This window comes from Amblyomma maculatum, chromosome 8, assembly GCF_055883805.1.
Source record: "Amblyomma maculatum isolate TAMU_Amacu chromosome 8, ASM5588380v1, whole genome shotgun sequence".
Classification (NCBI taxonomy): domain Eukaryota; kingdom Metazoa; phylum Arthropoda; class Arachnida; order Ixodida; family Ixodidae; genus Amblyomma; species Amblyomma maculatum.
In genome coordinates this window covers 65,252,075-65,277,992 of record NC_139351.1, presented here as the reverse complement: position 1 = coordinate 65,277,992, position 25,918 = coordinate 65,252,075, and the positions used below count along the sequence as shown (strand labels likewise).

Genomic DNA, 25,918 nt, shown 5'->3' with positions numbered 1-25,918 from the left:
TCTTCAAATGAAGTTTTGTATCTCAAGTTGTTTCAAACACATTTCTCATGGATGACATATTTAGCTAAGCTTCAAACATAGAAAGAACTGTCATGATGCCGAGAACATTAAAACTACTTATGGAAGCTGTAAATGCAGTTTTTTCCATAATATTACGCTGAGAAGCGGAAGCAGGAACCTTAACTTTTGTTGGATGGATGGATGGATGGAATATAGGAGCGTCCCTATTGAAACGGGGTGGTAGCAGTAGCTATCATGCTCATTTTTCTCCCTATATCTTAATTATTGATTTAGATTGGTTAACTAAACCATCATTCTATTTATTAAAATTTTGTTTCTAGATTACTAACATTATGTCACTTCTCTGCTTTTAAGCCACCAATCTTCCAGTCGTTGCGGAGGCGGCTAAGCGCCTCTCGCGGTAGACTTCAGAACTGAAATCAGCGGGTTGCATAGCAGTCACGGGAGCCTCATTGTGATGAAGACGATATAATGAACTTGAGGGACGCTTAAGTTCCGACCTTTATGGACTTAGTGAGGCAGCTATAATAGCTCCCTTCAATCCTCTTTGGGGATCTACGCTCGTATGCATAGAGTGCGTGAAAAGCTTAATTAGTGATCCCTTAAAGGGTCACTGCAGCGGTTTTCAAATATACAAACACTATAAATTTTTGAAGCAGATTATGTTTTGATCATGTCTGTGAAGTTATTGTTTTCGATTATGCATAAAAGCCTGCGCAATCGCCTACAGAAAGCGCGCAATTTAAATTTCCCGAGCCCCGCGCGACTGCTAGAGAAGAGGAAAGTGCAGAGGAAAACCTCGCTTCTCCGACCATCGTGACGTCACTGTGAGGAGCCGGAGGCATTCAGAGCCAACGGAGCTTTCGGCGTGCGCTGTTCCTCGTCTTGCGTGCGTTTCGGACGTACAAAACAACGTCAACTTAGTGTTGTGCACCTGATACAACGCAACTCTGCATGTATTCTGATGCACGAACAGCTGGGGACGCGACGATGTAAATCTTCCATTGTGTTAAAATCTCGCGGCGCAATGCGGCGTTGCTTAGAAGAGCGATAAATTCAAGCCGACCAAAGGAAATATTCTACTCGAAGCATTTTTGTGACTGTAACTACCAGCAGTTTGTTCCTAATGCGATTTCTATAGGGCTTTCACAAGGAGGCATGGTTGAGCCGTGACGCGGTTCCTGGCAGTCACCATTTCCTAGAACCACGGTTATTAAAGGACGAAAAGAGAGGTAAGGCTTGTACTTCGTAATTCCATTACTATCTGACTATTCAGGTCTCATTTGTACGTGAACCGTTGCGTTTAGCGTTAACTGCGATCCGTTCGTGGAGTGCAATCTCGCGATGGGACGCGCAGACAGCATCGGCGCATGGTTGTATTCGCATGTCGCGTTTATTTGTTGTTGTTTTTTTTGCCCAAAAGCTCTGCGCTACAGCATCTGGGCTAAATAAGGATAACTCATCAGCAGCACGCGCTCATGATTTTTGCGAACTAGCAGATGATTAAGAAGAGCCCACTCCTTTGTCGCAGCTAGGTTGTGCCGTGCTGGCGAGATCCTTGCCAGCACGGCATGTGCCTGATATGTTCGTGGAACCCTTAAGGTAGCATAATTATAAGATAAGGAGTGTGCCGCTCAGCTGAATATAGGGGCATTCAGGTAAGGAGCCTAGAGACCGTGGTTTTCTTCGATGCGTCCAAGCAAGCATTCATCGAAGTTGTTTATATATGGCCTTGTGATTTTGCACCCGTTGCAACCTCGTCATTTTACATAGTCCTGTCTTATTTGGGGATGCAAATTAGGTTAAAAATGAAAACGACGAGGGTCTTGTAAGAAAACACATTTCGGAACGTGGTTTTCTCATGAAGATATGGGTGCGGAGGAGCTGCAGCTTGGCTTTCAACATAGATCAGCCGTCAATTCACTGAACGTGTATTTTTAGAGTACGATAAAAGGGAAAGGTTCTCTACGTCTGCTAAATGTGACGCAAGCAGCATTCTGCGCGCCTTTGACTTGGCCTCCAGCACAATGGCCCCGTCATGGCCTCGCATGCATTGCAGAGCTCGGCAACCACGCTTCGCTTATTGTTCACTTGCATGGTGTCAGCTGTGTACTGCTTCACCATTTCTATACAATACTTTGTTTTCTCAATGTAGGACAGCTGGCACTCAAAGCAGGATTTGGTATGCTAAGCCTTGGGTCCATGTTTTACAACAATGACCTTTCGGGCGGGGCGGGAGGCCTGAGACGGAGGTAGTCAGCTAGGGCATAGTTCGCTGCCCTTCCTTGGAAGCTTCCAAGGAATATTCACACCGAGGTTTCGCTGAGGACCATGTAGTTTCTGCTAATAATGACACACACTACTTTTCAAAATGCCTCACTCTAACCAAAGCAAGTTTTCATGCCAAACCTACGCTCCTCACAACGGAAGTGCTGCATCGTTTCTGGGCGCATCTGGTACGGATACATGCGGTGAAAATTCCGATCGTCATTCGTGTAGAAATGGCATGCCATAATGACATTCACAAAGCCGCAGGGAGCTGCGATCAGCACACAGCGCAGCGAAGGAGCCGCATCGGCAGCTTCCCCACTCCTCAATATGTCGTCACGCGACGTCTTGGCCAATCACAGCCTCGTCGCGCGGGCTGCGCATTTCTGCTGAAAAAAAAAAAAAAGACTATTTCTGCTTTCTTGTGCCTAAGTTTAATCTGATATTCGAGTTTGCAGCATGAAAAAACTATGGGTTTCTGCTTAAAGCTTAATTTGTGCAAAATGGGCGGCAGTATCCCTTTAATTTGGCCCCTGTTTTCTCACACTCCCTCTACCGCATTACGTGAAAGACCCGCCGACATAGCTACCAGGCCGCGCTTTATACAGACGGTACGAACATGCCTGCGTGGCCTGGAATTAGTGTGCTGAATAGGAATCCAAGGGTCTCGGTGGGTTCAATTCACATCTAACCCCCCCCCCCCCCCCCCCCCTCCCCCTGTCACAGGAACACCGGAGGTTCAAGTTTCCAACTGGGCCATATCATATGGTGTCGTGACGTCATACAAGTTCGTCCACTATATTAGCACTGTCTTAGCTTCGAAAGCTAAACACTGCCGACGTTTTGTGAATGGTGATTCAAACAGTGCTAGGTGATGCAAGGTTGTTATTTACGTCGTGTGTTCTCCCTGTGTTGCCGTCAACCACCTCTTGTACTAGTGTGCTCGCGTTTGAGCGCACAAAAGCTCTGGTTAGAAACAGATGCAAATAAAATGCTAGCATACGCTGGGATCTTTCGCCCTGAGCTCTACTATGGGCTTCGCTTTTCGTGCTAGCTCGGTGAGAGGCTCATGTCCAAACTGCCGCTCCAGGAGGCCAATGAGACGCACCAAGGGTTTGATTCCGGAAAAGTACTCTGCGTAGAAACAAGTGAAACGTGTTACACGCGGTTAGAATAGACTCGCACCAGTTCGAAAGCGAGCATTTCATTTTAGCAATGGCCCCCGAATCATACTACTACTTGATAGCATATTGTGGGTAGCTCACGGATCTGGATCTGTAAATTTGCTAAGGGCGATATATTGTTAGTGATGTAACGTGGATACATCACCACGAAACTCGTATATTATTTTGTATCGGATAACTTTCAAAGAGCAGAAATGAGCAGGGTAATTCTTCGCAGTGCATAAAGGTTTATTAAAACACGAAATAAAGCTTATCTCAAATTTTCGGATGACAGCTTTGCTATAAATTTTTGTATCGTTTTTTTTTTTTTTCAGCTTTCTAGTTAGGAGATGCCTAGGCATGCCTGAGGTGAGTTACACCGCCGTCGTCAGAGCGCAGAAGGGGTGGCCACATTTCTACGGTCTAAACACTTTCGAGAGCATTCGAATAATCCCACACGTGAGAAATACGAAAGCCTGAGGGTCTCTGCTGTACGCGCCATATCGCACACCGCTTCTTAGGTTTTTGCTAGCAAAGCCAGGGCACGTCCTGCACATAGCCAATTTCCGTTTCTTGACTTGCGTTCGTTGCAGTGCTTCTGCATGCGTGCGATTGGACGGGATACCACAGATCCTGTCACGTGGCGTTGACTCTTGTGATTAGACTGCCACGCACGTGATTGCGTAACATTAGTGTGTTAATGTACTCATTGAATTAGAAAAATACGAAATCCTGAGGGTCTCTGCTGTACACGCCACATCGCACACCGCTTCTAAGGTTTTTGCTAGCAAAGCCAGGGCACGTCCTGCACATAGCCAATTTCCGTTTCTTGACTTGCGTTCGTTGCAGTGCTTCTGCATGCGTGCGATTGGACGGGATACCACAGATCCTGTCACGTGGCGTTGACTCTTGTGATTAGACTGCCACGCACGTGATTGCGTAACATTAGTGTGTTAATGTACTCATTGAATTAGAAAAATACGAAATCCTGAGGGTCTCTGCTGTACACGCCACATCGCACACCGCTTCTAAGGTTTTTGCTAGCAAAGCCAGGGCACGTCCTGCACATAGCCAATTTCCGTTTCTTGACTTGCGTTCGTTGCAGTGCTTCTGCATGCGTGCGATTGGACGGGATACCACAGATCCTGTCACGTGGCGTTGACTCTTGTGATTAGACTGCCACGCACGTGATTGCGTAACATTAGTGTGTTAATGTACTCATTGAATTAGAAAAATACGAAATCCTGAGGGTCTCTGCTGTACACGCCACATCGCACACCGCTTCTAAGGTTTTTGCTAGCAAAGCCAGGGCACGTCCTGCACATAGCCAATTTCCGTTTCTTGACTTGCGTTCGTTGCAGTGCTTCTGCATGCGTGCGATTGGACGGGATACCACAGATCCTGTCACGTGGCGTTGACTCTTGTGATTAGACTGCCACGCACGTGATTGCGTAACATTAGTGTGTTAATGTATCATTGAATTAGAAAAATACGAAATCCTGAGGGTCTCTGCTGTACACGCCACATCGCACACCGCTTCTAAGGTTTTTGCTAGCAAAGCCAGGGCACGTCCTGCACATAGCCAATTTCCGTTTCTTGACTTGCGTTCGTTGCAGTGCTTCTGCATGCGTGCGATTGGACGGGATACCACAGATCCTGTCACGTGGCGTTGACTCTTGTGATTAGACTGCCACGCACGTGATTGCGTAACATTAGTGTGTTAATGTACTCATTGAATTAGAAAAATACGAAATCCTGAGGGTCTCTGCTGTACACGCCACATCGCACACCGCTTCTAAGGTTTTTGCTAGCAAAGCCAGGGCACGTCCTGCACATAGCCAATTTCCGTTTCTTGACTTGCGTTCGTTGCAGTGCTTCTGCATGCGTGCGATTGGACGGGATACCACAGATCCTGTCACGTGGCGTTGACTCTTGTGATTAGACTGCCACGCACGTGATTGCGTAACATTAGTGTGTTAATGTATCATTGAATTAGAAAAATACGAAATCCTGAGGGTCTCTGCTGTACACGCCACATCGCACACCGCTTCTAAGGTTTTTGCTAGCAAAGCCAGGGCACGTCCTGCACATAGCCAATTTCCGTTTCTTGACTTGCGTTCGTTGCAGTGCTTCTGCATGCGTGCGATTGGACGGGATACCACAGATCCTGTCACGTGGCGTTGACTCTTGTGATTAGACTGCCACGCACGTGATTGCGTAACATTAGTGTGTTAATGTACTCATTGAATTAGAAAAATACGAAATCTTGAGGGTCTCTGCTGTACACGCCACATCGCACACCGCTTCTAAGGTTTTTGCTAGCAAAGCCAGGGCACGTCCTGCACATAGCCAATTTCCGTTTCTTGACTTGCGTTCGTTGCAGTGCTTCTGCATGCGTGCGATTGGACGGGATACCACAGATCCTGTCACGTGGCGTTGACTCTTGTGATTAGACTGCCACGCACGTGATTGCGTAACATTAGTGTGTTAATGTATCATTGAATTAGAAAAATACGAAATCCTGAGGGTCTCTGCTGTACACGCCACATCGCACACCGCTTCTAAGGTTTTTGCTAGCAAAGCCAGGGCACGTCCTGCACATAGCCAATTTCCGTTTCTTGACTTGCGTTCGTTGCAGTGCTTCTGCATGCGTGCGATTGGACGGGATACCACAGATCCTGTCACGTGGCGTTGACTCTTGTGATTAGACTGCCACGCACGTGATTGCGTAACATTAGTGTGTTAATGTACTCATTGAATTAGAAAAATACGAAATCCTGAGGGTCTCTGCTGTACACGCCACATCGCACACCGCTTCTAAGGTTTTTGCTAGCAAAGCCAGGGCACGTCCTGCACATAGCCAATTTCCGTTTCTTGACTTGCGTTCGTTGCAGTACTTCTGCATGCGTGCGATTGGACGGGATACCACAGATCCTGTCACGTGGCGTTGACTCTTGTGATTAGACTGCCACGCACGTGATTGCGTAACATTAGTGTGTTAATGTACTCATTGAATTAGAAAAATACGAAATCCTGAGGGTCTCTGCTGTACACGCCACATCGCACACCGCTTCTAAGGTTTTTGCTAGCAAAGCCAGGGCACGTCCTGCACATAGCCAATTTCCGTTTCTTGACTTGCGTTCGTTGCAGTGCTTCTGCATGCGTGCGATTGGACGGGATACCACAGATCCTGTCACGTGGCGTTGACTCTTGTGATTAGACTGCCACGCACGTGATTGCGTAACATTAGTGTGTTAATGTACTCATTGAATTAGAAAAATACGAAATCCTGAGGGTCTCTGCTGTACACGCCACATCGCACACCGCTTCTAAGGTTTTTGCTAGCAAAGCCAGGGCACGTCCTGCACATAGCCAATTTCCGTTTCTTGACTTGCGTTCGTTGCAGTGCTTCTGCATGCGTGCGATTGGACGGGATACCACAGATCCTGTCACGTGGCGTTGACTCTTGTGATTAGACTGCCACGCACGTGATTGCGTAACATTAGTGTGTTAATGTACTCATTGAATTAGAAAAATACGAAATCCTGAGGGTCTCTGCTGTACACGCCACATCGCACACCGCTTCTAAGGTTTTTGCTAGCAAAGCCAGGGCACGTCCTGCACATAGCCAATTTCCGTTTCTTGACTTGCGTTCGTTGCAGTGCTTCTGCATGCGTGCGATTGGACGGGATACCACAGATCCTGTCACGTGGCGTTGACTCTTGTGATTAGACTGCCACGCACGTGATTGCGTAACATTAGTGTGTTAATGTACTCATTGAATTAGAAAAATACGAAATCCTGAGGGTCTCTGCTGTACACGCCACATCGCACACCGCTTCTAAGGTTTTTGCTAGCAAAGCCAGGGCACGTCCTGCACATAGCCAATTTCCGTTTCTTGACTTGCGTTCGTTGCAGTGCTTCTGCATGCGTGCGATTGGACGGGATACCACAGATCCTGTCACGTGGCGTTGACTCTTGTGATTAGACTGCCACGCACGTGATTGCGTAACATTAGTGTGTTAATGTATCATTGAATTAGAAAAATACGAAATCCTGAGGGTCTCTGCTGTACACGCCACATCGCACACCGCTTCTAAGGTTTTTGCTAGCAAAGCCAGGGCACGTCCTGCACATAGCCAATTTCCGTTTCTTGACTTGCGTTCGTTGCAGTGCTTCTGCATGCGTGCGATTGGACGGGATACCACAGATCCTGTCACGTGGCGTTGACTCTTGTGATTAGACTGCCACGCACGTGATTGCGTAACATTAGTGTGTTAATGTACTCATTGAATTAGAAAAATACGAAATCCTGAGGGTCTCTGCTGTACACGCCACATCGCACACCGCTTCTAAGGTTTTTGCTAGCAAAGCCAGGGCACGTCCTGCACATAGCCAATTTCCGTTTCTTGACTTGCGTTCGTTGCAGTGCTTCTGCATGCGTGCGATTGGACGGGATACCACAGATCCTGTCACGTGGCGTTGACTCTTGTGATTAGACTGCCACGCACGTGATTGCGTAACATTAGTGTGTTAATGTACTCATTGAATTAGAAAAATACGAAATCCTGAGGGTCTCTGCTGTACACGCCACATCGCACACCGCTTCTAAGGTTTTTGCTAGCAAAGCCAGGGCACGTCCTGCACATAGCCAATTTCCGTTTCTTGACTTGCGTTCGTTGCAGTGCTTCTGCATGCGTGCGATTGGACGGGATACCACAGATCCTGTCACGTGGCGTTGACTCTTGTGATTAGACTGCCACGCACGTGATTGCGTAACATTAGTGTGTTAATGTACTCATTGAATTAGAAAAATACGAAATCCTGAGGGTCTCTGCTGTACACGCCACATCGCACACCGCTTCTAAGGTTTTTGCTAGCAAAGCCAGGGCACGTCCTGCACATAGCCAATTTCCGTTTCTTGACTTGCGTTCGTTGCAGTGCTTCTGCATGCGTGCGATTGGACGGGATACCACAGATCCTGTCACGTGGCGTTGACTCTTGTGATTAGACTGCCACGCACGTGATTGCGTAACATTAGTGTGTTAATGTATCATTGAATTAGAAAAATACGAAATCCTGAGGGTCTCTGCTGTACACGCCACATCGCACACCGCTTCTAAGGTTTTTGCTAGCAAAGCCAGGGCACGTCCTGCACATAGCCAATTTCCGTTTCTTGACTTGCGTTCGTTGCAGTGCTTCTGCATGCGTGCGATTGGACGGGATACCACAGATCCTGTCACGTGGCGTTGACTCTTGTGATTAGACTGCCACGCACGTGATTGCGTAACATTAGTGTGTTAATGTACTCATTGAATTAGAAAAATACGAAATCCTGAGGGTCTCTGCTGTACACGCCACATCGCACACCGCTTCTAAGGTTTTTGCTAGCAAAGCCAGGGCACGTCCTGCACATAGCCAATTTCCGTTTCTTGACTTGCGTTCGTTGCAGTACTTCTGCATGCGTGCGATTGGACGGGATACCACAGATCCTGTCACGTGGCGTTGACTCTTGTGATTAGACTGCCACGCACGTGATTGCGTAACATTAGTGTGTTAATGTACTCATTGAATTAGAAAAATACGAAATCCTGAGGGTCTCTGCTGTACACGCCACATCGCACACCGCTTCTAAGGTTTTTGCTAGCAAAGCCAGGGCACGTCCTGCACATAGCCAATTTCCGTTTCTTGACTTGCGTTCGTTGCAGTGCTTCTGCATGCGTGCGATTGGACGGGATACCACAGATCCTGTCACGTGGCGTTGACTCTTGTGATTAGACTGCCACACACGTGATTGCGTAACATTAGTGTGTTAATGTACTCATTGAATAATTCAATTGAATATTGCTATTTCTCGTACATTGAAGTTGTCTGTCCATGACATCGAAAACTGCAACAGTTAGTCGTGTCAATTGCTTACTTCAATTAATTACTAAATAATTACCCAATCTTATCTTCAATCTCACCACAGTTTATTTTAGGCACTATGTAATCTTTTTTACATCGTATTATACGTTATTTAACCAGAACATTGACATAAGACGAGGCTTAAAACGAAATATTTACCTAATTAAATCAGTGTAATTACACACCTAACTAAATTACCAACCTGACTACTACATATTACACACAATAATATATCACCAGACAAAATTATATTTTATCACATTCATCTATATGGGGCGGCGTTTTCGTGCCGACAAATTTTGCCGATGCTTTTTGCGGACGCGCTTTGCCAACAGGATAGCCACATAATTCTTTCGCACTATACGGATGTGCTTTCAATGACGCAGTCCTCCAAAAATGCCTCTTTGGAGCATTGCTGATTTCGAAGACCTTGCGCAGGGCTAGCATGTAATTGTTCCTGAGGGTATCAGGGCGAGGATTATTGCTATACTTTCCCAACGATAACTCAGCAAGCTTCACCGGAGGTGTTCGGAAATAAGGAGCGGTTGAATATGAAAACGATAAAACTAACTTGTGAACAAGATCGTCATCTTCACAAGCTGCAGGACAATACCTCGTCTTGTCGATATTTAATTAACCAGCTGCAGCACTAGCCAGGGCACCTTACATGTGCTAGCTTCATAATGTTTTTAAGCATGTGCGTTGTAGCAATGGGTTTATATTGATGAATGTACAAATACGTGTTTTTCAGAATAACGTAAGTCGCGAGTATGTGCCCTTCTTTATGCTCTTATCGTCTGTGTCTTTATTTGTGCATTTGCCTGGCTTAAGAATGTACGACCGACTAACCTAACAACGTGCGCTCCTTTCCCAGATAACTCTGTTATAATCCCTATTTCATATCTTTTTGTTGAAACGTGATTTCATTTGAGCCGTTAACTTGAGGTACCATCGGGGTCCTGATAACGTGCAGTGTCTAAGTAGAGGGACCACTGCATGCTTACGGTAGGTAAATGCTAGCAGTATTGCTTAAATTCATACGCTTTATTATGCTTATAAGCTCCAAATCTGTGAATCTCTGTACACTCCAAATGATTCTGGGCCGCCTCATTCGCTGAATGAAATCAGTGCGCAGGGGCCCAGATCAAGGCAATCCGGCCGAGTTAGAATAGGGAATAAGATGGCAGATAAAACATCAGTTATTCCTCCTCTACTGCATCTCAAACATACAGCCACATGTTCAAGCTGGTTAGCGTATACAGATTCTCAACAACTAGCCCGAGAAAACGTTCTGGAGTATAGTTAACTCTGCTCAGGAACAGAAATGCAGAACCTTTTCTCTTACTCCTGCCAATTTTGCTGCTGCATATTCGCTTCTTTATGACTTGGCCGTTTCTAATGCGTTTCGAGTCTCATGTGCTGCTCCCAGTTGGGCCTCACGAGACTGATGCGCTGTTTTGTGTCAACACTGTTAGATGGCGCCATGTGTCTCTGTAACGGCACAGCCATTATCTGATTTGTTTTGAATTTGGCACGCGCAGATTCCGAAACGCATTCGGTGATGCTCAATACCTATACTGGAAAGCGGCTTATTTAAATCTTTCTTCATTTTGATCTTGTTTTCTTACCGCCATTCTAAACGTTTCCCGCAGCGCCCTGCAGCGTCCTTACGCTAGACAAAGAGAACTGCGAAATCTTTCTCACGCACCCGGCGTAGTGTAGTGGCTAGCGCTCCACTGAGGGTGGAGAGAATGCTGTTTCGACTCCTGTAGTTGACATGATTCTTATCTTAAGTTTTTCTTAAGTTGCAGAGCGAAGAAAGGTTGCTGGTAGCAGTCACTTGTCGCATTTCCTGGTCACACAAAGCATAAGTCAAGACATGCTTTCGTATTACAAAATATTCTGCGCCAGCTCGATCTAATGCAATTCCAAGACTTACGGCCGGCTTTATGGAATCCGCCTGAGATAAGTTTTGCTCTCATTGACCGAACCGACGTGTAATGCTGGTCGCCAGGTTTGTGCTGCACGTCCAGACGAAGCCCGCAAGCGGTCTCGGCGGCCACGTCGAACGCTAATGCTGCCAACATGGGGCACACATCTACTTCTCCGCTGGGAGTTTCCTGGCATTTCTTTTCCAGAAGGCCGAGAAAGCGGTCGACGGTCTCAGTGACAGAAGGTATCATCTGCGCAAGTACACATAATTGAATAACTTAATAAATGCTCGAATAAAGCAACAAATAAACCAAATTGCTAATCGAATTCACACAATAGATTAATTTCATTTCTGTGCGGCCGAGAGCCGGAGGGAGTTTACGTTCTATCTTTTAGTCCATGTCTACCAGCCACAATTTCGGAAACACACCTAAAAGTGTCCCTACCCAACTTATTTTTATGAACCGTGCAAGAATGAGCGCAATTATTTCGAAAATGTTCCAATGCTTGTGGTAATGCGATTTGAGTTTTTTTCTGAACAGAAGTAAAATAAATTTATCATGCAGTGATTTCAAAATTTTTCAAGAAATTATTTCATTCACGTTCAAGACCTTAAAAGTCCACCAATTTCGCCATATCTTTTTCGCGTAGGAAAACGCATTGAGTTCGCGCATTATAAGACAAGGCATATCATGCAAAGCTAATACTAGGCGCAACACGAACTCACTAAATAAAAAAAGTTGAAACTTCGCATTTCATATTCATTTTATTAAGTATATTAATTTCCTAGCAAATGCTGCGGATGTTGTCTGCCAGGCCTTTAATAACACGTCCTCACGAAGCCCATTGAGAACCTGCTTATGAGTTTATTAATTGCTAAAATTTCCGTGCAGCTTGGGAGGACACGCCAATACAACGAGTCTGTCTCCAACAAGTTAAAATACTTGCCGTGATTTCTAACAGCGTGAGTGAATTAGGCAGTTGAGTGACACTATAAATTAGATTTCGGCGGCACCTATGCCTCAGTAGAAAACTGCAACTTATACATTTCATAATGCGCTTCCAGTCTTTTACCAGACCTCAATCTATTTTTTGCAGTAACAATTTCAAGTGATATGAATAAGAAAACGTGGACTACTCACACGGCGCAGTTTTGACGCACTGAAGGTTGTTGCGACCAAACGCCTCGTCAGCTTCCACTGGTTATCCCTCGCAAATGTGAGGCTGTTACGCAGCACCAGATTCTCGTTCAGCATAGCCCAGACATCCTGCAAGTGTTCAGAAATTATGCGTAAAGATGTGAGAACAAAATATGTTAGGCTGCCAATGCAATTTTTCACCGCCAAAACTGCTTAATTAGTTATTAATCATAACATTATTCGCAGAAATACGTCGATGAGTACAAATGATCAGCAGGGTGCACGGTGTTGAACGAATAGAAAGTAGCTTAAAAAACACTCACCCCTTTATTAAGGAACTTGCCGAAATCAGTCACAAATACGCGACGAAGGAGCTCCAAATCTTTAACCATTAAGAACGGTGCATCGCCGTTGAAAAATCTGTAACATTCAGATGAACAACGTGTGTGTAAGTATTGAGGAGTAATATTATAGCGCGAATAGGTGAAAAATATCTAAAATTCGCTGTACAACCAAATGTATATTTTCGCAGGTCGTAAGACTCATTCATATAAACGGTGCTCCAACTTTTCTGCAGCTATTCTTATGCCGTTCCTTACGTTTTCTTGCTGATTACGAGTGATAAGTGTTTACTTCGGCTCATTTGCGATGAGGCACCTATTGCCAATGTACGAGCAGGCCTTCCATTCAGTTTTCGACAACATCGACCAGGGGTTTAATCTTGGTGCCGCATATGTAAAAAAACGGACACAAATTATGAAGTACGCCACGCTTCTCACAGACCTCTTCGCTCATGCGCTGCCGCTTCTTTCACAAGACCGAAAATATCGCAAGCTACGGACATTCAACATAGGAGGTGCGCTAATGTCTTCGTTTTCGTGTCATACTGCATACAGCTTGTTCCGTCGAAAAGGCGCCGCCATCGTAAACAGTGGTCTGGAAAAATCCTGAATGGTCGACAGATTCATGACGTCCAAAAAACACGTCTTCGCGTGAGAATTTTAGTCATGGCGCATTCAAACGAAGCTAAAGAATTATAGGAGGATCGAAAAGATGCTAAATAATTGGCTAGGAGGTTCTTCGAATAGGAAAGTTTCAGAAAATTATCGAAAAAGAATTGCAGGGTATTTTAGATGTCTATTCAGAAAATGACGAAACCCTATCCTTCCTCTCATTTGCCTCTTAGCGGCTTTCGTTGCAGTGCTGCATATAATTATATTTGATTTACAGTAAAGGAAAGGCGAAGTATCGGTCACATTTTCTCCGCCAAATGTATCAACGGCAGACCATCGCTCCTGTCGCGTGGCGTTCCTTGGCTTGCGTTGAAATGTGGCATTGCAGATGGCAGGACGCTAGAAAAGAACTCATCTCGTAGAATCTCGCTGAATATAAGAGATCTCGCGCAAAGATATAGCGCGCAACTCTCGCGCATGGGGTTTCGTTTCATTACCCTAGAAAGACTTTCGCCTTAATGCGCTCTTGGGGCTCGAACGGAGGCCCTTACTTGACAGGCGGTCACGCAAAGCATAGACCACGATGGTACCGAACGTGCTAGAGGAGTAGATTAGTGAAAGCGTTATCGTGCGTATGACTTTATAACATTAGTTTGGAATTCGCAGTAATGTTTAAAGTAATGATAATACATAAAAAAATTAAATTATTTAAACACGATAATTTAAAAAAAATATTTGCGAAATTAAATATGTGATGTTAAAGGCGGTATCGCGTCTACCCTTAAGGCTTAGCTTAAGCATAGTCTCATAATTCAATTCAATTTAGTGTGTTTTTCCAGAACCGCTGTATTGTCTCCCGGGTCTCCTGCCAAAATAATCACTCCACCACTCAACACAACTAGGCTCACATCAGTACGAGTAATTGTATTGTTACAGACAAACATCCCTCAAACAGGGTTAGTTTTTTCTGCCCTATCCTTATTTCCATGTTTGGTACCCCTGCAACTTTAACAGGAGTCCTAACCAGATGATCAGTATTTCAAGAAGTGAGTGGCAGCATGTGACGCCCCCGTTACGTGTACTATCACAACTCTTGTACTACACTTTATTTAAGTTCTGCAAAAATTACTCCCAACAGACTTAGTGTGAAAGGTCTCATTGATAGTACCTTGCCACTCGGAGTTGTGCAGCCGTGTTGCGTATATGTAGCTCGAGGTGTTTGTAGTCAAACATAAAACAAGTTAGACTCTTGGGCATGTTGGTTAGGCATTGTCGTGCATGTGCCACTCTTGCCACGAGCAGAGTTCAGGTCATGCCTGTTATGTCATTTTCTATGGTGGTGGTAGAAACATTTTATTGCCATTGAACAAACAGTGGGGACGAAGCCCCCTGCATGGCACTTGGATGCTCCCTTACTATGTGGGAGACACCCTTATAAAGCAAAAGAAAGTCCTTGAAGAGCAATCCTCCTCATAGCACTGGAGATAATCTTCCATTGTTCTTGACTTGAAGTGCTCTTCATGAGAGACTTCCAGTAGGACTCTGCGACGTTCCGTGATGGGCGATGAGGAAAGGTGGGGCATGTAAGAAGGATGTGTAGGAAGTGTCCTGGTTTGCTGCAGAGTCTGCATGATGAGGAAAACTGGTCTGGGTATCGGGCATGTAGAAGTGTAGGGTATGGAGCCGTCCGAGTCTGCAAGCTTCGCCAGTGTACGGCCTGTGCTATGGTGAGAGAGGGGGCTGGGGGTGTATATTCCCTTCGTTTGTCCCGGTAGTACAAGAGAATATCACGGAAAGAGAGAAGGCGCTCCCCGGCCCGTAGAGAGGGCTCCGTTTCACTAGCCCGGAATGTAAGACCTCGGGCTAGGGAATTAATTTCTTCGTTACCAGGGAGGCCGGCATGTGCTGGCGTCCAAATGAGGCTTGTGCGTGCTTTCTTTCCTTTTTTTGAGACTGTCCGCCAATGTATTTAAACAGAGTCAAAGCCTCAATAAACATCCGTTTTAGGTTCAGCGCTGTTTCTGTGTCTACTCTCGTCCTCGTCGTATGCACCGACACAACATACCTTTAAGCTGCTATGTTGAAATGTAGTATCTACCCACGCACCTCTTGCCAAAGGTACTTGAGCAATGTTGTTTTGTTCTTCGTTGTGGCACAAGTTTGCCCGTTATAACGGGAAACTTGTAACCCCTGTTATATTTTATGACTTCGTCGTCTTCATGCATGTGAGTCTTCAGTGATTCGTTGTATGACTCAAAAGCGGACAATGAGGTTCTATAACTTGTTACCATGGAAGTACTATCTGCAGGAAAGGTTCTCAGGTCAAGGCTTTGGTGACCACGGTGGCTGGGTGACACCTCTGGCTATATACAGTCAACTGTGGTGTGAAATGTCTGAGAGGGGTCGAACCACCTCTACGTTTTGCAAAGATGTTAGCAGAACCGCTTTCCCATGTATGGTTCGGAACGTTCTCGACTGCTGGAAGAGTGCGAAGAGAAGTAAACGGAGCGCACCACATGGGAAAAAAAGTTGCCACTGTGGACGGACAGACGGACAGGTTTGTGGTTGGGCGGTCGGTTCGGTGTGTAGGTGGTCAGCTGGATGGACGAACAGACGCATACAATGGACGTAAGGTCATACCTTAAATTGACGATAAAAAGATTAATTTTTGTCCTCAGAAATATAGTTTGGTACTACAGCCAATGATTGTACCGTGCCATTTAGCTGCTCTGATAAATTATACATGTGCACTTGTGAAACGACAGCTCTAGAGAAACCTTTGAAGACTTATACTGAAATGGAAAATTTAAAGTCCTTTTGTGACGGCCTCATTACTGTCCGGACTTACCCGTAGATGTCACCGTACTTTCTCGACCATTCGTCCCGTACTATGAGTGCGTTCTGAAACAATAGGAGTGTCAATTGAGGCACCATCAATGGCGTGTCTGTCACAGGCGATAGCGGAAATAATAAGCCAGGCAAAACAAAAACAGAAAGAAGATTAACTCTCGCTTGTCATACTCTCTCTCACCATCTCGTTCGCGCTCTCTCTCAGATGTATAATTTTCATTGCGCAGTGCATTGCAATCCCAAAATATTTTTTTTTCGGATGCATTGCCTAAGAACTACACATGGAAAGCGGGAATTTCGAGAGATGCGTATTACAAGTGATTTTATCATTTAACTGATTGTCAGACCCAAAGATTCATTTTCGAGCTTTAAATTGCGCTGGGAAACAAACTCCCATAAGCAACCAGCATACGTATGCAAGCGAATGCTGTTTTTGATTGGCTGGCGTTTTTTACCGTTTCGATTTGTTAGTATATGAGAAAAAAGAGCCTCTATTAATAGCGCCAGTGATGACGAACAACAGCAGGAAGTTATTAACGGTTTTGAGAAAGCCTGACTGGAAACGGCTGCGACAGAGATGCTGTATTGTGAACACGACAAAAACACGAGCTGTTCATCGAATATGAGATGCCTGCTTGATTCATTCGAAGAGTTCGAAGAAAAGAGAATTTTACAGGCGTCGGAAGAGACTTTTTGTGGTCTATAAGTGGCCCAACTATACGTACCGACATACTCGTTGCTGACAATATATTGTTTTCACCGCCCATAATATAATATTAGTTATCAGCGGCGTGATTAAGGCTTGATTTTTCATGTCATTTAGCCTAGGCGTATTCAGATATGTGGCGCAAACAAACACAAACACAGGAGAAGATACACTACACACGCGCACACTACCAACTGTAAGAAGAACCGGAAAACACTTCTTCTTCTACTCTCAGGCACGTCTCAACTTCATCTTCTTCTCATCTTCCTCTTCTTTGCCAAGGGGAAAATGGCACTCTCTTCCTCGCAGACCAAAAGCTTGTCCAAACATGGCGGTGACCAATCTCTTCTTCCTCTTCTTCTATTCTTCCTCTTCTTTACCAAGGGGATAGTGACACTTTCTTCCTCTCAGCCCAAAAACATCGACCAAACATGACAGTCACAAATTCTATACTGTCTTATCACCACATGTGGTGATATTTGCCTGTCCAGCGTGGTAGGAGTAACTGGGCAAAGCAGAGGTGTGGATTTACAAGACAGTATAGAATTTGTGACTGTCATGTTTGGTCGATGTTTTTGGGCTGAGAGGAAGAAAGTGTCACTATCCCCTTGGTAAAGAAGAGGAAGATGAGAAGAAGATGAAGTTGAGACGTGCCTGAGAGTAGAAGAGGAAGTGTTTTCCGGTTCTTCTTACAGTTGGTAGTGTGCGCGTGTGTAGTGTATCTTCTCCTGTGTTTGTGTTTGTTTGCGCCACATATCTGAATACGATGATGCACCAACTCGCCCCTCAAGCCGTTATTTTGAGCCTAGGCGTCTTCTCGCGCAAGGGCACCATCATTAGACTGATAGTTAAAGTTGGTATACAGCAATGATTATGAAGTTACAAAATTGACCTTGGCCTCCAAGAAAGCGCTATAATCTCTTCTGCAAAAATGACACATCGAAATGTTTTACATTATTTGGCATTTTTGCGTGAATCTTGCTGAATTGGTGAGACCACCGCAAAGACACTATGACTGTTTTCAGAGCAAAGAGGAGAACCAGAAACCGGTGAGAAAATGCTAGATTTCGAGAAATTTTCTTAACCTTTCAGTTTCTAAAATGGCCAATTTGTAAATTACCAAAACACATTGAGGCATATATATAACAGACATAATAACAGAGGTTATAGCTTCAAATGCGATCTGATGAGAATAAACTTGATTTATCAGGGCAGGCTGGATCTCGTTATGCGTACCTCGCTCCAAATCTGGTGGAAGTGTCCTGATACAAGGCTGGGTTCAGGACCTGGAATTCCTTGTTTTTTGAAGTAACTGAACTTATTCCGTCGCCACCTGTATGCGCAAAATAATCTTTCAAAAGTTGATAGAAAAGGTTCTGACACTAATGCAAGCAAAACAATCTTAACTCAGCGTTTCAGGTAAATCAGTTTTTTGCATGTAAATTCTCGGCTTACAGTGATCATCGCGGAAAGCCACTGCATAAAAACATGAAAATCGGAACGTCGACCTTGAAGCAAATACAAAAAAAAAATATATATATTTCTTCGCCCATGGGGAAGTGCTTCACCGTGATATGTACTAAAGGTAAACGTATATGAATGCGTCCGCACAGAAAGCGCGCGGATCTTTGCCGGTATATTGCAGTTAGCAGATTCCAGTCACTTTGATGCGGGATATTAATGGGCATTAACTAAACACGAGTGCCACAATGTGGGAACTTGCGCCTATTCTCCGCTCTCAGGCTACGTATCGCCGGCCCAAAATCAATTAGGGAGTGCATACGTTCTCGAACACCGAATACAGGTCTTTGCGGTATAAGGTTGCCTGATGAGGGACAGAACGGAGTCAGCTGCCCACGTTAGAATGGCTGATCACAGGAAACAAAAAACCCACACTCGATATGTGGGTAGCCGCGTTGACAATTACCAGACCATAGTGATCGTTTTCGCTCTATGGAGAGGTCCTAAAGAGCGTCACAGGCTATACTGCAACGCGAAGTTGTCACTTTGCGGCCGAACATTATGTTGCCCACCCCCTAGTGGAGATCAGTGATGTTGCCCAATAAACAGAGTCAAAGAGGTATAGCCGGTTGCGTATGGCAGAAATCATACTTTCTGAAAAAAAAAAAAAAAAAAAAAGGGCGAGACATAAAAATAAAGTCTACAGCACCCTGCCAATCCGATGAACACCACTCATGCTGAATAAGAGGAATGACCAGACATCTTTGCTAACGGCATGTTCATAACCGCAGCCCATTGCACTCTGGCGCTCCGGCGACCAGACATTGGCTTCATCTTGTTTTGGTTGCGACAGTACGTTAAGTGAGACAATTTGGATGGATTTTGGTATTCATTTTAAGAGACTTAGTAACTTTCCATATTCAATTGAGAGTCCAAGGTTTCCTATACAGTACACATATTTATAACTATCTATTGGCATTTGTGATATTCTGACATTTAGTAGACAATGGTAATGCGTCCGCGAGTTAGCACCTTAAGTGAAACGAACAAGTTTTTGACTTAATTCATATTGCGGGTGGCATTGTTTCATGCATGACCCTGTCTTTCTCGCAACACTTACGGAATAACTTATAGAACTTGAATGGCGGTGGTTGGCCCTCGCGGTTGTTGAGCGAACAAATGAGTTGGTGGCGGCTTCTGTTTACGGTCATTAAAGTAGTCATGCCATGATCATACAATATATGGCAGTTTTACAGTCTGGCAGTTAATAGTGGACCCTATTGTTTTATTTCCGAATCCTGAGCGCTAAAGGCGCATTCTTTACTTAAAAATAAGCGATTGAAGTTGAGACCGCGAAGCTCCTCCCACCGACAGCTATCGCGACGTTGAGACGATTGGTGACATCACAGACTGACTCCGCGTCGTCTGCTGTTGTGTGTTCGCGCTTGATCACAACCAGCATGACGCAGAACACAGGCTGTAGTGAAGCGCGATTAGCTCTTGCCCACATATCCGCCTTCAGCGCGACCACCAACATCGTCTGCGGCAGCACTTCCCCCATCGCCGCAAACAACGCCGAACCGACCGTTCTCTTCGAGCATGGAGGAAGCCTTCGAGCCTTTCCCAAGCTGTCCGCGTCAGCGATACGGCAGATACTTGGCGCCTGTGTCAGAAAAGCGTGCTAAAATTTGTTTTTAATATTTCAGGCCCCGGAAAAGAAAATTTGAAATATAAACGCTTTTTGAGAAATATGTTGATTCATAAGATGGGAGAGTTTTTGCTTACAGCCGCATAGAAGCTTCCTCCGGTGTGATGCCCTCCTTGTATGATAGATCCGCTGCCAAGGCGTCACCGAAAATAATATTTTCCTTCAATACAAAACAATCCAGTTGAGAGGAAGTTTCATGATTGAATGGTCCTTTTAATAAAACGCCTCGCTGGTCACTTACAAATTGCCGTACGCTGTGGTTTCGGTGCCAGGCAATGTAGGCCTAGCGATGATTAGGGAGAAGCAGACGGCCAGAGCGCCGTCGTCAGCTGCATTCGCGGGCAGCACCATTGCTTTAAGCTTGCGGCATCGTGTGCTTCAAGCCTCACTAAATTATCGTCTACTTTCGTGATGTGGCTGGGGCCCGGCTTAAGCCTGAGAACGAACAGCATGAGCGATGCTGGTAAGACGAGATGGAGTATTGTGGGGCTCGATGTAGCGCGCCACACCTTATACACCACGCTGCTACGCTTTCGGATAGTACTCGAAGATTGTACAAAAGCGCCTCTTATGTGTTGCTTTTGAGACGTGTTTTAGTGTACAATGTGCACGTTGTTCGAGTGTCCCCAGGCAGCAATTTGGCCGATGACCTGTCATTGCAGAATATTCATGGTAACTTGTACATGTGAAATTACCCTAAAAAAGTTTGTTCTTAGAATGAATTTGTATACGTCCACCTGGGCACACCGCAAGTTTTACGTTTTCCCCAACTCGGTCGGTGCACGTGTTTGGTGTCGCCTGCTGGAGTTGCTTATACAAGTTAAGCCTAAAATTTACGCTTCGGAGCAGTTTTGGAAGCCAAACTTTGTTTATTTCGTGTACTACTGGATTGGCGTTCGAAATTGCTAACGCTCTAAAAGAAAAAAAAAGTGGTTTTGGCGGGAACGTAAGCCCTGTTGCACAGCAAAAGGGTTAGTCGGTTGAACAGCTCGCTTCTTCGCGCTCAAATTTGGTGCACGTAGCGCACGATGCCCCATTTGTAATTTTGATTTCAGATTTGCTCAATGTGCTCAATTGTTCAATAACAAGTTTAACTCTGCGCGTCGCGTGCATGGTCCGCTATCGACCTTGTTATTTGTAGTCAGTTCTGATTGAATTAGGAGAGTACACTGTGAACATACAATTGAAAATTATAAAAAAATCGTCGCTATCGGTACGCCGAATTCAGGCGCGAATTTTGGCGCTGCAACAGTCAATCGGTAGCTGCTAGCAGGTCATGGATAATATTATATAAAAGAAGCAAAATAATAAAATTACACGTACACCTAATCGTATTGGGCAAAATATCTGCAAGTATAACTCCCGGTCTGTGCTGAAGAACATTTTAAGCACCGCAAATAACAGTGGAAATATGTTAATGAAAGGCACATTCAAATGGAATGAACTAGCCGAATTCTGGTTAAATCTGTGCATTTACAACGAATAATTACAGGTGCGGACATAAGTAAACGGAGCACGCTTTTCTCTTGAACTTATAATCACGCCTCCTGCACCGGAGAAAAGAAAACAATATTTGTCCAAGTGTAAGGGCACTGGTGCGAAACATTTACAAGGAAACTGCGTCCTCCGTTTACTTTTGTTCACACCGGTACATGCCATAATGCTCTTGTTACGGTGGCTGAACTTTCAGAATGCAGTGATTACAGTGTCAGTAAATTGCATGTCATGTTGCAATGGTGGCAGTGTGGCACGAGATCACAAACAAAAGTACTCATTTCATGAACACTTAGCGTGCATCGCATCCAAGGCTGGAAGCGGATATATCACTATTAGGCAGCCATGCATACAGTTGAGAGTGTGTGTACTCAGGTTACTGCACGTGCCAATATAGGTCGGAGAACGTATCATGCAGATAAGGGGGTAGCTAGTGGAAGTAAGGTGAAAGCGCTCTTGACAGGAAATAATGTCAGTTTTGTGCATCATCTGACAAAATATTTCACAGAAATATTTAGCGCCTACTTACTTGCTTAGTTTAATTAATTTAGAGACTAAAGGACAACACACTGTGTAAGCAGAGACTCATAGCTTTACCACAGTTTATCAAGTGCTCGGTTGTGCAAGTACTTACAGCATGCATTGAACACAAAAATAAGAAATATGCACTGTGCCTTCATGATAGCGGAGGCAAGCTAACACCATCTAATTTAATTATTGCTATAAATTTTACTTTAGGATCTTTTTCACTGACACACTCATTTTCCATTCAGTGCTTTGCATGAACCCGTCACAGTTTGTGTTCTTAGCTTTCCCTTTAGTCGCATTTTTTGTTTGCAGTGTGGTTCTACCAAAATATGTAATTCATTGCTAATTGGTTGGGGTGTTCAAAAGTGCTTTAAATTTTACGCTTGTGCATGTGCTATATTTTGCAGGTGCAACACGCAGGCTTTCTGACACGACGGAAGCATGTGTCGCATATTCCATCAAAAGGTGGCTTATGTTTGTACGCGATCAGAAGAGGGGCCGCACTGCAACGCATCATACTAATGCGGCGTCAACAAGCGCATGAACTATGCAAGTAGCACTCATTGAAATAAAACATGAACATAGTCAGTGCACTACCTGAGTGTGGTGTATTTTGCAGTACTCATCTGTCATGTACCGAACAATATTCCTGCTGGATTTGTAGATATACATAAGCGCAAGAACAAAGTATGAAGTAATTACTAGTTTATTGCCGATATTATGAATGATAAATTATAAATTATAGCTTATAAATTATAAAGCTACACAAAACAATTGTATATATGCCTCTCATTTATGTACATTTTCAGCTATTCGGCTTCCTTGACATATATGAAAAATTCCATGGATTCTTTGGAAGCCTGTTCCAAGAATACCTCGCACTTTTTTAGTAGGAAGCTTGCAGCAGCACTATAAACTGCTTACTGCTGTATGTTCGCACCAGCTTGTCATGTAGCCATACTAACTGTTTTTTCAGGTCTCCTTCACCTCCTAGAAGACCTCAATATATTTGACATATCCAGAAGTAGTGGCCTCAAACCTTCTGTGCAGGTATAAAATGTCGGATAAGGCTACATGAGAGTGGAAGCAACTGGCTGTCGCTGAAAAGAGGCGCCAGAAAGAGGCTAATATACATATTGACCAACATATTTGAATTATATAGCCATCACAGTTTGATGTTTGCTTAGCTATTCTATAAAGTTTCCTTTGTCAATAGAAGAGAGAGAGCGACTGAGGTGTACCGCTCGCCCTGAAATGCGCTTAGGAGGATTTACACTGGACCATGTTCGTAGCCGTAAGCAAAACTCCTTTATGTATCCATCAAAATAATTCTTTAATTTTATACCCTGGCCATATCTAAGGACCGATTTTGAGCATATTGTTTAACTACTCTCTCCGGTACGAAAATGTTTTTCAAGTTTTTCAAGGCGTCTGCAAGTAGATGTTTATCCACATCCAGTTTTAAATAAATATATATTCCCAGACTTTGAAGATGAGATGTGCAGGATTTGAGGGCCGAGGGGCACCCTGAACCATATAACATGTGAATGTTTGCATTCCCCAGGCAGGGCAAACAAAATTTACAGTAGAGAAGCCTGGGAGGCTTTGCTGTAAAGCCCAACCCCGGAACACCAGCTACTAGCGGTTCGACTGGCTGAAGAGGCCGCCGAGATCCCAGGGGATTTTGGTCAGTCTCTGAAGCGGATTCTCACCTGCCCCAAGGCACCTCTCCTCTAGAGAGGAGGACCTGGGGTTGAAAAGAGCCTCTTCTGTGGGACAATAAAGCTGACTCACTCACTCAAGTACCCTGAACTGTTTTCAAACAGCAAGAAACAAGAAACTAAACCCGAAGCAGCGCTCTCACCAAGCAATTTCGCCAGGACAGGTCAGTGAAATTACGCCGCATATACTATCCCAAAACATGCAGTGAACGCTTTGTTGGGCTATACTGGCGACAATGCGCCGCAGCGTAGGTAGTTTTGGTCTGAAGTGGACAAAACGAGCTCTAAAGGTCCTACAGCAAACGTAAAGCACACGTTGAAGGCTGCCCGTCCCGTGACGTCATACATGCGAGGTTCCCACACAATGGGAAATTTCAAAATCCATTAAGAGAACAAAACACCAACTGCATGAAAATTTTGAAAAAGATGCAAAAAAAAAACTGCAGCGAACATACAGTGAAAATGTCTGCAAAATATGCAGAGGAAGAAAAAACACCGCAGTTGCCCCTTAAACACTTAACCGTTTTTTAGGTGCTCCCATTCGCTGCACTGAATATCAGCATGTAATATTGTTACAGACTGGATGGATGAAGAGGAGGAGTTTAGTGTAGGAGGACAAAGAAGTGTGTGCGCGTTCAGGTGCTGTTTGGCTCAGGTGTACTTGTTTTGTGTGAGTAACGTTGGTTTACGTGTAACATCAAGAGTGTTAAATATGAATTGATTGGTAATAATATCGAGCAACAAAGGACACTTACCTCAATACTGTCACAAGAAGTACCATGAGGCAGGTAATGGCAAAAGGGACAATCCATTGAACGGGTACGCCAGCCATTGTCATGCATTAGAACCGGTTGCCGCGCATTTAAGATCGTTTACTCAGCAGCATAGATTCCAAGACGCTGCATCCGACAAAAGACACATGCTGCGATTGAGTCTAGTATGTTATTTTGGCCTGGTGATAATGCACGCACGTCACTCGGGATCCTTTAGCAAGGTGCCAATATCATCGTGGTTTTTGTTGGCTCATGTGGCCGCGACGTTAAGATTAGGGTAATGAAAGCCCCTTTGATAAGAGCAACCTTGTCCGAACTGAGCTGATAGTGCGCTCACATAGACGTTCTATGGCTCAAATGTACGCAGCAGGAGCAAGATAGTGCAGGGCGCGTAGGAAGAAAGCGATAACGAGTTCAAGCTTGCACCGATAGAACATGTTCCTCCAATGGCATGCGCCAAGTTCCAGAGAGCACGAGGCACAAAATCTGGTTAAAGCGCAGCTGAAGACAAATGGAAGTTCGCCCCTACAATTACCTGCCTGGTTAGACACAGTATTTGAAATATTATTCTACAATTATTCGCGTGACACCCCCATTCGCGTTTCGTCTATAAGTGCAAGATCAAGGTGCCCAGAATAGGTCGTGTTAAAGGGTCGACTGAACCATCTGCGATGTGCGGGATTCGTTCGCAGAGTGCCAAATAATTGGTGATGCAGTACGGTACGGACGACACGTCTTGCCCACCACTTCTCAACATTAACTGAATATATAATAAGCCATTGCTCACTGATTAAGGCTTGGCAAATTCAGGCCACTTTTCATGTGTTCGAGTCCACAGTTGTCGACACACATCACCAGGCTTCATAGTGAGGGCATTGTTTTAGACAGGACTGCCAGGGTAGCTAGATCAATCTCGCCCGTATCCTTCCGCCGGTGATGTTCATGAAAAAAAAAAGCAAAAAAAAAACACAGTAAATTAACAATTGTGTGTGTGCGCGCTTTGCCCGTGGGTGATCTCTGTTTGTGCTGTAACGTTTCAAGAAAAAATCAAAACAAAATATATCAGCGGTAACATTTTGTTTGCCACAGCTGCATGTTATCGTGTCAACGGTGAACGTTACCGTCACTGATTTTAGACAGATTACCATGCTTTCTCGTAAGTTTCTTTCTGGTTTCTTTAGTGCAACATGCAGTGGGTTCTCTCGCGTTCTGATTGAATTTTACGCTTGTTTTGTTAGTGATCGCCTTCAGTACTTTTGGCCTCATAAGACTGCACAGCTGCGAGCGGCCAAAG

At 44.7% G+C, this 25,918-nt stretch overlaps 1 protein-coding gene across 1 annotated transcript in view; it reads right to left on the bottom strand.

Annotated features, from left to right (window-relative positions):
* The window catches only part of LOC146181319 (cytochrome P450 3A11-like), a 44,270-nt gene extending 19,369 nt beyond the window's left edge, over positions 1–24,901 (bottom strand). The window contains exons 1-7 of the mRNA XM_084577876.1: positions 24,607–24,901; positions 18,176–18,272; positions 16,232–16,284; positions 12,754–12,850; positions 12,434–12,559; positions 11,299–11,542; positions 3,293–3,423 (exon numbers count right to left, since the gene is read on the bottom strand). Of these exons, the coding sequence (XP_084434002.1) occupies positions 3,293–3,423; positions 11,299–11,542; positions 12,434–12,559; positions 12,754–12,850; positions 16,232–16,284; positions 18,176–18,272; positions 24,607–24,689 (831 nt within the window). The 5' untranslated portion in view covers positions 24,690–24,901. The remainder of the gene's footprint in view (positions 1–3,292; positions 3,424–11,298; positions 11,543–12,433; positions 12,560–12,753; positions 12,851–16,231; positions 16,285–18,175; positions 18,273–24,606) is intronic.
* Positions 24,902–25,918: the final 1,017 nt, after the last annotated feature.